Source organism: Salvia miltiorrhiza, chromosome 4 (genome assembly GCF_028751815.1).
Source record: "Salvia miltiorrhiza cultivar Shanhuang (shh) chromosome 4, IMPLAD_Smil_shh, whole genome shotgun sequence".
Lineage (NCBI taxonomy): Eukaryota > Viridiplantae > Streptophyta > Magnoliopsida > Lamiales > Lamiaceae > Salvia > Salvia miltiorrhiza.
Window position 1 is genome coordinate 5,228,620 of NC_080390.1, and position 12,301 is coordinate 5,240,920.

Here is a 12,301-nt window from a genome sequence, read left to right on the forward strand (position 1 = left end):
TCGTGAGGAAATTGAACAAATGTTAAAGTATTTGATAAAAAATGAAAATTTTAAAGATCGTGGGAAAAATGAATTTTGGGCAAAGTTCATGATATTATATATAATTAACCCTTGATTTTAAGATAAGTTTATAGATGAATACTTAGTCATATATATTAAAAAAATAATTTTTTCATTCATGTTTAGGCATGAAAATATTTTTTATTCATTCTAACGCGTAATACTCTGCAATAATAATGTGTAAGGCTAGTTATTACTATTATTATACTTCATATAAAATCAATTTACGTTTTGAAATTCCAATTTTCATTTAATAATTGATATGAATTATATTATTTTATTTTTAAAATAATATTTAATTACATTTTAACTTAATTTAATATTTTTATGTATTTATTTATTTAAATTGTAAAAAAACAGGGGCGCAGACACAACCATGAACATGAACGAACTTTTGAGTCCAAAAAAAGAATTTAATTTAATATTTTTATGTATTTATTTAAACTTGGACACAGTTGATTTAACATTTCATTCTCAGTTGGAAAAATCATGAATAGATAAAGGAAAATCTAGACGGAATTGAGATGGATTTCGGCCACCGTCATGGCGGCGGAGTTGCCGGAAAATGGAAGAGGAAGCCCACAATTCTCCACACTCACAGAACACCGCTCCTCCTCGCCGCCTTCACAGTAATCGTTCTCTTCATCTCCTCGAAAATCTTCATTTCTCCTTCTCTCCTTCCACTTTCCCGAGACTCACGGCCTCCCCTCGGGCGGCGATGCGCCAGCTCCACAGGGGAGAAGTTCCTCTGGTATGCGCCCCACAGTGGGTTCAGCAACCAGCTCTCCGAGTTCAGGAACGCTATTATAATGGCCGCTATTCTGAATCGAACGCTGATTGTGCCTCCTGTTCTGGATCACCACGCCGTCGCCCTCGGGAGTTGCCCCAAATTTAGGGTTTTGGATCCGAATGAGTTGAGATTCAGAGTGTGGAACCACAGTATTCAGCTTATCCGTGATCGCAGGCAAGTTCAGTTTCCTTAAATGATTTTTGAATTTCTCCACAGTTAGTTTGATTCGTATAGATCGAACTTTAAGTAAATTTAGATATCTGATTTATATCTGGTTATTTGGTTTGATTTCTGATCTGTGACTTCAAATGTTGATGAATCAAGATACGGTCTTTTAATTTGGGATCTTACATTTCATCTCCTACTACCTTACGAGTCACTTGCATCTAGTGACATTATGCAAATACATTTGGCTTGTATCGATAATGTCGTAGACGGTTCACTGTTTGAACGAGAGGAACACAGGAATCAGACTGTTAAACTCTGGTTAGGTAGAGAAAACTGCTCCATGAGCTGAAATTGAATATCAATTTAGCGATTCTTGCTTGCGAGTGCCTGCTAAGATCTCTATTATGAATTTGAGTTGGGGTTTCTAATTTTCGCCTTGTGCCAACCACAACATGTTGTATGTTTTTGCGCTATTTATTATGTTTATTCTTTCGAATCCACTATTTTGGGAGATGTGTTTCTTATGTAAGCCTTCGGCGATAAGTGTTCATTAATAGATATGATCATCTACTAGAGGTCTCTCTGTCTTTATTGCAGGATGAGTCTTGGTTGTCTTATTTCCCTTCACCGTAGTTTTGTTTTCCTAAATCATTCGACATCTATTAGCTTATCCAACATCTATTTTGGCTAACGAGAGCTTTGCCTGGCGACTGAGTGATTAGTTTGTACTATGTCTTCATATTTTTATACTTATCTTGATCCGACATGTTAAATATGTATACTCTCATAATTTCAAGTTTCCCAAAAGAAAATACGCCCACACTTTACGTGGCATTGAAGCGCTCTGTTTCTCTATATGGATGCAGGTACTTATCCATGGCCGATATAGTTGATCTTTCATCTCTAGTGGCCACTTCAGCTGTCAGATTTATGGACTTCAGGGTTTTTGTGTCAGAGTGGTGTGATGTGAATCTCAATTTGGCTTGCACTGTAGACTCAAGTATGCATTCGTCGTTGCTCGAGAAACTAAGACAGTGTGGATCACTACTATCTGGATTCGATGGCAATGTGGATGCTTGCTTATTTGCTTCCCAAGAAGATTGCAGAACAACGGTATGGACATATCAAACAGATGATGGGGTTTTGGATTCATTTCAAGCTGACAAAGAACTCAAGAAAAAAAGGAAAATTTCATCTTCGAGGACAAGGAAAGATGTTTTTAGGGCCCTTGGTCCTGGTTCTACAGCTGGATCAGCAACTGTCCTGGCCTTCGGGAGCCTATTTACTGGACCATATAAAGGGTCTGAATCGCATGTTGACATACGTGAAGCTCCAAACGATCAAAGGATACAGTTACTAATTCAGAAGATTGAATTTCTTCCATTTGTGTCTGAAATCTTAAATGCCGGGAAGAGTTTTGCACACCAGACAATTAGCGCTCCGTTTCTTTGTGCACAGCTTAGGTTATTGGATGGTCAGTTCAAGAACCACTGGGACGCTACTTTCCAAGTATTGAAGCAAACGCTAGACTCGTTAAAACAGAAGGGTTCTCTCCCAATTCATGTATTCATAATGACCGATCTTCCCCGGCTTAATTGGACCGAAAGTTATCTGGGGAATCTCGAAAAAGAGTCTGATGCTTTTAAGCTGTTTGTACTGAGAGAAGACGATGAATTAGTAGCTCAAACTGCTAAGAAACTTGTAAATGCAGCATATGGGTTGAAGCTTCAATCTGTTTCTAGCAGTTTTGATGGAAGAGAGCAACAGTGCAGTCCTCTGTCATTACCTGATATACCACTATATGTTGAAGAAACTATCTGCAGCTGTGCTTCTCTAGGTTTCATTGGGACTGCTGGCTCAACCATTGCCAATAGCATAGAATTGATGAGAAAAAATCGTGCATGTTCATGATGAAGATAGATGGATGCGAGACATAATTAACTGTTGATGAAACCTCATTGATGGAACTAGAGATAGACGCGAGACTGGACAAAGTATAATGGAGCATATAAGGTCCCCGTTCGAGACACTAGAAATATGAGATAACCTCATCATCTGAAGGCATGATGCAATTATTTACTTCACAATTCTTTGTTCAAGTTGTTATTATTCTTTTTCGAACCAACTCAGACTCTTTCAGCAGGTAGTTAATGAGTCACAGGCTTAAAGAATCGAAGTGATACCACATGAATTTCCCAGTTCTCAACAAAATGGCAAATTCTCTCTCAAGACCTACTCCACGAAACTCATGAGGCGAGGGAAGTGGAAGCTCCTTGCTGAGGTTCATCCTTGCAAATACTATCTCAAGAGATTTCCAATAGTTGTGGGAGTCAAATGAGAAGGTAATACATCTTTGTGTGCTTATAATTCTCCTAATAACATGCATGTTACTTAGGTCTAAACAAGTTGAAAAACATTCTTACTTATAAGTTATATCCATGTGTTTCTTCCTTCAAATTTAACGAAAGAAGATTCGTTCTTAAGATATATGTTGCTCTGTCTCTGGGCCATGTCAGTGGAATGTGATCATATGTAGGTAAAAAAGTAGAGCTCATGTCTCACTGATCCTTTAGTTTCTTTTTGAACGATTCTTTTTTCGTGTATTCATAAATAATGTTTTACTTTATTGATGTGCAAGACACACTAAAATTGCTACTTTTTTATCTCTGGACCACATGCTATAAAAATGAGAAACTCTTATTATACACACAGCTAGCACATCTTGAAAAGTATACTATCAAGATTAAAGAAACTTATTAGCAAAGATATTTTTAGCATAGGACATAACTATGTAGTGGTTTCCATGTTAAAGTATTGAATTTGTAAACATCATATTAATCAAATCTGCTTTCTCAAAGGAACAAAGGCTAAAACATCCTGCCTAATCTTACTTTTCCTGGGGAAATTATTGCATTATTTTTCTTGTCAAGGTAACAAAGAACTTTAGATGAAAAATTCTTCTCCCCTTCTTATTCCCCACTTCATTTATCAATGATATTCAAATATATATTGCTTTTTATCTTAATAAAATTTTAATTTTACCGATCAAAAAAAAGATATTCAAATATATATGGATATTCTTACGCAACTAGGCATTTCATTTTCTCAATTCACAGTATATATGTATGTAAAACACATAATCCCAAGATATGTAGTGGATCCACAATTAACTGAGGAGGGCCATTTTTTTATTGCATTTATACAACTTTATTGTAATCCATTATGAATTAAAATTCGTAGCAAGTTGCATTTGAACCAAATATAAAAAGAATTCATGGAGTATGATGTATACAATTGTAACTGTGGGAGAGTTAGAATTCTGTATTCATATCAAAGCATATCATCACCACAGTGAAGAAAGTTGAAACAGAGGAAGTTACTGTTTGTTTTTCAGACATTTACCAGTTGTAATCTCTTGTTCCTCTACCTTTCTTGCTTAAACGAAGTGAAAAAAACTCACTAGTCAAAGTCTTAAACGGCGTATGTTTTAGAGTTAATTAAGCAAGAAATTCCCTACTAAGTAGTAGATTAGCTTCCGTTTGATGAAATATTAAACATATTTATGTCACAAAAGTAATACTGCTAAAGTACTCATCACCTTTCTAATGGTCCCTCAATGGACAAAAAATAATCTAAAAGCAATGTAGAAGGGAGCAATTTGTTGCTGTTGTCTGTTGAATTACGAATTTTCTTTTTTGTTCAACTCTCCCTTTTTAAATAAGAAAAGTTGCTGCAATAAACCTATTTTATTATGCAGAATGGTTAAATTATATTGGCCACGTACACTTTTTAGGTTGCTTCTTGAAATGTTTATTCCTTCCTTGCTAATGTTTTCAAAGCTAATTCTAATGACCTTTTAGGATTTAGGTGATCCAATTTAATCAGGCAGAAACACCTGCATAAGTATATATCAATTAAATTAAAGCAAAACAGTTTAGCAGAGTATTATTTGGTTGGATTATGCTAATCACAGTCTCTAGATGACAAAAGTGAGCAGGTGCAGATAATAAATAAAACAAAATCAAAGCAGATGCTAATCTCTGCCTATGTTGTTTTGGACAGAAATGGCACAAGTTCAGCATTTACCAATATCCCATGTTTTCTGGAATGTTTTGTCTGGCAGTTGCAGAGCAACATTCTTCATTTCTATTCAATCATCACCCAAAAAAAAAAAAAAAATCTTTGTATTCAAATCCAATCCAACTAATTGATGTAATTTACACCTTCAAGTAAAAATGGTAAACTTGTAGTATATCACAAAAACAATCACTCTTTCCTATGAATGTATCTCTATCACACAAACTAAGCCAAAAAAACCCAAAAGAATGCCTCAATCTTGCGAGGATAACCAAACAAAAAAAAACCAACACCTCAATTGATAAACCTCCATTGCTTCTCCTTATCTTCTTTATCATCAGCAGGCACCCACCAAACCCTCAAACTCCTATCAAGACTCCCACTATAGAGCATGAAGCCGCCGCCGACCCTCACCGGCGACGCCTGCAGGCACTTCACCGGGCCTTGGTGGCCCTTGATCACCATATGCCTAACCAGCCCACCACTCACCTCTCTCCTCCACACACACACACTCTTATCCGCCGAGCCACTGCACAGCATCATCCCCCCCATCAAGCACACACACAGCACCGCCGTCTCATGCCCCCTCACGTCGCACATGGCCCTCCACGTCCACCCCTCATCACAGAACCACCCCATCAAGCTCCCATCCGAGCCACCCCCATACACAAAATCCCCATCATCAGTGACCACCACGGAGTTGAACGACACATCCTTGTGCCCTTCCAAGACCCCTCTACACGAATGACCCCTCCTCGTCCCGGCCTCCCTCGCCCACGCCTTGATCCTGCCATCGGCCGAGGCAGAGTAGACCACCCCATTCCCGGTACTGAGGCCGTTGATGGCGTCATCGTGCGCCTTGATCGACTCGAGGCACTTGAAATCCGACACCCGCCACACCTTGATGGTCTTGTCCCACGAGCCGGAGTAGATGAGGCCGGCGGAGACGGCCAGGCACGAGATGGTGTCGGCGTGCTCGATCCAGAGGAGCTTGTGGTGGCGCCTCGTCTGCACGTAGTTGCTCTGCTTCATGAACTTCCCCAAATAGTCCTTGGTTGTGGGGAGGGTGTCGATCAGCTTGAACACATTCTCGGAGCTTCTAGAAACCTTCCACGCCCTAATCCTGCTGTCTTGATGCGCCGTGAAAACCCTGTTCCCGGCGGTGACCAGCGCCTTGACGGCGCCGTCGCCCTGCCCGAACTTGGTGAATTGGCGCAAATCCGGCTGCTGCCACACGATGATGTCTTTGCCCTGGGAGGCGCTGAGGATGAACTCGCCGCAGAGGGCCAGGCAAGAAACCGATCCCACGTGGCCGGAGAGGACTGCCAGGGATTTGTAGGATTGCGAGCAGGTGATCTTGAAATTGAGGGCTTGGAAATCGTATCGGAATGAAGGCGCGGGGCTCTCGTCGGCGTCGGCGTCGCTGCTGTTGCTGCTGCTGGTGGTGGTGTTGCTGCGCGTCGAGCTTGCTGATAGCAATGGCGTTGAATCTTGGAGGGGGTCGTGGTGATTTGCAGATTGAAGCATTTTTGTTAAATTGAATTGAATTGGGGGAGGAATTGATTGGAAGATTTGAGGAAATTCCCAAAGAAACGAACAACTATATATACATCTAGAGAGAGAGAGAGAGGAGCGGAGTTGGGAGAGAGAATGGAAATGAGGGAATTTTGTGGGAGAATTTTGGTTGTAATTTAATCGAGAGGGAAAGGGGAAGGGGGTTGGGGGCGGTGCAACGGCTACTTTGACGATACAACCAAATTCTATGAGAAAAAGGGTATTTTCGGTATTTCTTCTTCTCTTTGCTGGAAAGCATGACAATACGGGAAATTAATTATTCAGTAGAAAGTAGTAGGAATTAATAAAGTAATGAAAAGGAAAAAATTGTGATATAATATATGCTAGACTGACCAATTGTGGATTTGCAGGGGTAAATTAGTCAATCGAAATATGGCATTACTTTGAGTAAGGTTTTCATTCAAGGAGAAGGTAGTGTAGTGGAGAAAGAAGCGAATACTTGTATTGAGAGGAGAAGATAAAAAAGCTATATATTTTATTTTTTATGCTGAATAAGTTAATTGTGAGGAAACGTTGGAACATGCTCTTCGGGACTGTGGATGGGTTAGCACTCTGTGGGCTGTTTCCCCCATACGTCTACAGCCAGTAGTGCAAGGATTGGAGTTTTCCATTGTGGAATGGTTTGACAAGATTAGATCCTGCCCTCACCATGAAGTTCATGCTCTTTTTGCTTCTCTTGCTTGGGCTTGTTGGTATGCGAGGAATTTACTTGTCTTTCAGAATAAAGAACTATCACATATTGATTGTTTGAGAATTGCTGAACGTGCTCTCTGGTCTAAACCTATATGTGTTGCTGCTCCTCATCATTCTGCTCCCACTTTGAGCAACGAAGGGGAAGGTGTTTGCAAAATTGCTTCGGATGCTGCTATGAAGGAGGGTTCGGGTGTTGGGATTGGAGCTGTTCTGAGGCAAGAGGAAGGCCAGCTGATGGGTTGTAGGTTTGGTTTTTTGAGAGGAGCTTTTTCAGTGGTGGAGGGGGAAGCGCTTGCTTTGCTTGAAGGTCTTAAACTGTGTAGGGAGAAGGGGGTGCGGGAGGTGATTGCAGAAACGGATTGTCAACAACTCTACTGGATGCTCGCTCGACATGATAGAGATCTTTCCTACCTGGGTGACACCCTCGAAGAAATTCACCTTTTGAAAGGTTCGTTCCAACGATTAGCGTTCAGCTGGACGCCACGTGAAGGAAATTCCACTGCTGATTCTTTAGCTTCTTTTGCTCTTAATTCTTTGTGTTGCTTGTCTTCTTTTAATGTTCTTCCTGTTGCTGTGAACTCTCATTCTTGATTTAATGAAATTCCCTTCTTTGTCTCAAAAAAAAAAAAAAAAATTGTGCGAGGCAGCAATGGAGTCAGTATAGTGTTGTAAGTAAGTCGAATTGAGTCAAACATTATGAGAAGGGTGATTTCGGCAGAGCTGACCCTGTACAGGGACGATGTTCAGTTGGATTGTTGTCAGGGATGACACATAATATTATCCTCATTAAGATTTATGAAAATTAACAATATATACACATAATCTTATAATGTATATGGTACATATAATCTTATACAGCATCACATTATACGCACATATATGATATATACAATATATGAAATACACCTATAATAATATAGGGTCTAGTTACATTTAGAACCATCATATACCCTAAATAAGAAATAAATGGACAATCACAAATATAAATGGAATTAATGTTGACTAAGATTGAATAATTAGAGACGTTTGTTTTCAATTTTTGTTATAAAAGGATAATAAAGTAAAAGAATGCATTGACTCCTTATGATAATCCCTCTTTTTTTTTTTTTTTTTTTTGAAATGGGATAAGTATTATAAATCACTGCAAGTCATCACGAACAATAGGCCCTAACCAATTAAGAAAGTTCTCACTCCCAACACATCGGACTATCAATCGTTCTAACAAACTAAGTTAAGCTATGTGCGGCTCTATATGCCAAGCGATATAAGAAAATTATCTCTTGCCACTTGAAAAATCTCGCAGATATCATTCAGCAGGAATTGACTATGCTCGTCAGGCGTGGCCATTGCTCTTCTAGAAGCATAGAATCCATGAAAATCTCAACATTACTGAAGTTGTGTTAGATACACACCAAAATCCATTGAACAACAGCCATAATTTCTGCCATCGTAACATTAGATGAAGCTCTATTCTTTTTTGACAGTGCAACACTCACCTTTCCATCATGGTTTCTAGCATCACCTCAACCATATATATCAGTTGTGCACTCTGATAGGCCTCCAACAAAGCCATGCAGTCTCCTTCAATAACCATGCATGTAGTCAATGGGTGGATTTTACCCGGACCGGAACCATGAAAATTGTTCCGATTTCGGATCTAGAACCATCCGTTAGTTATTGGATCCGGACCATTGAATAACAAAATCAAATGATCTGGATAGGTTAACATGGACCAAATAAATACCCATACCCAAAAAAGCCTATAACTAATTATTTTGCCACCCCCCCCCCAACCCCAACCCCTAAGACCAAAAAAAAATCAACTTTTTCGCCACCCCCCCCCCCCCCCCCGCCCCCACAAAAGAAAAAAAATTGATTTTTTTTTATCAATTTTTTGGCCACCCCACCCCACGACACCCCACCCCCCAAGATAATTTTTTTTTTCAATTTTTTCATTTTTGGATAATTTTTTTAAAATAAATAAATTTTTAAAAAATATTAAAAATAAAATAAAAAAAGGGGTTAAGGTGCAGATAGGCCCCTTAAGTAGAGGCCCTTATAGCGTTTCACTCCTCTTATTCACTGTGTGTGCAATTTAGCCCCTAAAGTACCAAAAATCGAACATTTAACCCCCTCCGTCCTAACTCCGTCAGTCCACCGTTAATCAAACTTTTTTTTTTAATTTTAATAGAAATTTATTTTAATTTCAAAAATGGGGCTGACGGTGAGCTTAGCTCTGGATTCGATGAATTCGACCATGGAGTCGGCCAGTCTCGAGTAATCGGCGGCGTCCATTTGAACGGAATCCATCTTGGCGTCGGATGCGGACAACGGGATGAGGCGGATGTAGGGCGAAGGAAGATTGGGATTCCTGGAAATCAATTTCGAAGAAGAAGAGTTTGGATTTGAAATCAGGGTTATTAGATTGGAAAGGGCGAATTCATATTTGATTGTGGGGAATGAGAGCTCGGGTTTGGAGTAGAGCTGGTGCACGTCGAAGAAGATTAGGGCGTGGAATGGGCGCGGGGTGGGGAGGGAGAGGATGCGGCGGAGGAGGGCGTCAGAGTAGCTGCTGCTCCTGGTGTCGCGGCTTTGACGACCGAATTTTGGCAGCGCGGCTTTGGCGGCCGGTTTGGGAGATGGAGGAGAGGGTGAGGAGAGAGAGGTTGGATTGTATGTTGCTGTTGGTTTGGGAGTCAGAGTAGCTGTTGCTCCTGGTGTCGCGGCTTCGACGGTCGAATTCTGGCAGCGCGGCTTCGGCGACCGGTTCTGCTGCTTGGCCGTTCTCGAGGGGCATCAGACACCGGAGGAAGGGTGCTGGCCTCGCCGGAGGAAGGGATTTGAGTTAAAAAAAAAAAAAGTTTGACTAACGGTGGACTAACGGAGTTAGGGCGGAGGGGATTAAATGTTCGATTTTTGGTACTTTAGGGGCTAAATTGCACACACAGTGAGTAAGAGGAGTGAAACGCTATAAGGGCCTCTACTTAAGGGGCCTATCTGCACCTTAACAAAAAAAAAAAAAGTTAACGGATTCGGGTCGGACCAAGCCCGATACAAACGGGTCGGATCGGATCTGGACCATTAGGTTATGGGTCTGAGTGGGTTGGATCTAGAACCGAAACCTGAACCATTACTTTATATCTTAACGGGTAATCAATAGTTCTGGATCGATCCGGGTAAAATCCGCCCATTAACATGCCTACATGCATGCAACCCCCCTCACCTTGTTGATGCTCATTATCCACATTTGATCAAATGTGGACAATACTGCGAATTGAATTCATATGATATTTTACATGCAAATTCATTTGGACAAAGATTCAAATAATCCCTTGACTCAAAATTATTGGCTACTAATGATATTAGTGTGTATATATATATATAGGGGTAATTATTATGCACCACTTTTAGTGATATATATATAGAGGGGGTAATTATTATGCACCACTTAAAATAAGTTTATTATAAATTCTCTATATGAAATTATGAATTTGTTATAAAAGTTGACGAATTCAAGAAACATAGAATAAAATTTATGGAATCGATAAAATTTTCACCTTGAACAACAAAATCATAAATCTACCATAGATTTTCACAAATCTAAATATTAAAAATGATTTATATTTTATATAATATATGTTCAGACTCATTTGAACCACGTCTAATTAACGTGTAGTGCTAAGAGCATCTCCGGCGCAAACATTTGTGTGCCAGACCGAGCCGGCACGTGTTGATAAGGCCGCACTAGAATGTTGGGCTAGCTCGTCTTGGAGGCAACCGATGGTACCGGGCACAGAGGTGAGGAAAGGCATTCGCGTGCTGTGCACGCGCATAATTGAGAGAGAGAGAGAGAGAGTTGCTATGGAGGAGGTCTGGAACATATGCAGAGAAGAAGAAGAAGAAGAAAAAGAAGAAGAAGAAGAAGAAGATGAAGAAGGCACCGTTGAAGTTGAGAAAGAGGAGAGAGAGTTGCTCTATTTTTGTTTTATTTTTGTGGGCTTTTTGTATTTAATTTTGTTGGACTTTTTGTTTAAATTTAATTTTGTATTAAGTATTTTATTTTAATTAATGTAATATTTTATATTTTATTTTATTGTGTGTTTTCCTTTTTTAGAAACCATCTTAATACTTTAAACATCATTCACATTCAATATTTACAAATACTCATTCTTTACTTTTACATTTCGGTGGGCCGAATACTACCCTTTAACACTAAAATCAAATCTTTCAATTTTTTTTATTAAAACTCGTATCCTTCACTCCATCACACATTCTTCTTGGAGTACATAAAAACATGCATGTAGGACAATGCAAGTATGAGAAGATTCTTTTTCATTTTTAGAATAATATTAGTCAAATTCCTCTTTCATTTTCAAGTCAAAAGTTGTGATGAAATCCCTCGTTCAAGTTATAATATGAAGTTGGTGTGGCAGCAAAGTTAGTATACATTTTCGTTAGAGATCCATTTATTTGAATACACAACAAAAAGCAGAGTAAAAGTACTATACTATATTCAAAGCTTCAAGTTTGGTTAACTGCATGGACCACGTACAAACTTGAATTCCAAATCACACATTTTTTACTTGCAACCTACAATTCTATGGTTTTATAGTATGAATTATATTTTTAATTCACGTTGGTCGGCTAGTGTTACCAAACTTTATATTTAGAAAAATAGATATTGTATTTTGAAATTAATGATTTTTTATACACTATGTACTAGCTAGCTAGTTTCACGTGTTAGAGGTTCCCTTCTTGATTTTGGAGCCTTTTTTCTTTAAAGGCGAATATAAACGCATACCTTTTTCTTCATTAAACGATTTGTCACTAATTAAATTTCTAAAAGTAATAATTAATTCAAGTAAAAAAAAAGTAATAATTAATTTTACTAAATTGGAGAAGAAAAAAATTAACACTCACACGTAGATATATATAACT

At 39.0% G+C, this 12,301-nt stretch overlaps 3 protein-coding genes across 7 annotated transcripts; 2 read left to right on the forward strand and 1 right to left on the reverse strand.

Moving 5' to 3' along the window:
* The first annotated feature begins 419 nt into the window (after positions 1-419).
* Positions 420-11,456, forward strand: LOC131022365 (O-fucosyltransferase 30). 5 transcript variants are annotated; one of them, XR_009101245.1, is made up of 4 exons: positions 439-1,024; positions 1,885-3,079; positions 3,162-3,360; positions 5,081-6,751. XR_009101245.1 is itself a non-coding variant. In XM_057951816.1 (2 exons), exons 1-2 carry the CDS (start codon positions 585-587, stop codon positions 2,927-2,929), a joined length of 1,485 nt encoding a protein of 494 aa, XP_057807799.1. In that variant the 5' UTR covers positions 425-584; the 3' UTR covers positions 2,930-3,681. The 5 variants fall into 5 exon arrangements, 1 of the variants encoding a protein (XP_057807799.1); XR_009101246.1 differs by lacking the exon at positions 5,081-6,751 and having other exon boundaries at positions 499-689; positions 788-1,024; positions 3,162-3,681; XR_009101243.1 differs by lacking the exon at positions 5,081-6,751 and having other exon boundaries at positions 420-1,024; positions 3,162-3,681.
* Positions 5,187-6,622, reverse strand: LOC131022366 (protein JINGUBANG). Its single transcript, XM_057951817.1, has one exon. It carries the CDS (start codon positions 6,620-6,622, stop codon positions 5,390-5,392), a length of 1,233 nt encoding a protein of 410 aa, XP_057807800.1. The 3' UTR covers positions 5,187-5,389.
* Positions 7,191-7,954, forward strand: LOC131022890 (uncharacterized). Its single transcript, XM_057952434.1, has 2 exons — positions 7,191-7,205; positions 7,253-7,954. Exons 1-2 carry the CDS (start codon positions 7,191-7,193, stop codon positions 7,952-7,954), a joined length of 717 nt encoding a protein of 238 aa, XP_057808417.1.
* Positions 11,457-12,301: the final 845 nt, after the last annotated feature.

Bases quoted from the DNA above. Each gene is read 5' to 3' on its own strand.
- LOC131022365 (XM_057951816.1), top strand. From the start codon at position 585: ATGGATTTCGGCCACCGTCATGGCGGCGGAGTTGCCGGAAAATGGAAG. The intron at 1,025-1,884 runs GCAAGTTCAGTT...ATATGGATGCAG, and splicing joins CAGCTTATCCGTGATCGCAG to GTACTTATCCATGGCCGATA.
- LOC131022366 (XM_057951817.1), bottom strand. From the start codon at position 6,622: ATGCTTCAATCTGCAAATCACCACGACCCCCTCCAAGATTCAACGCCA.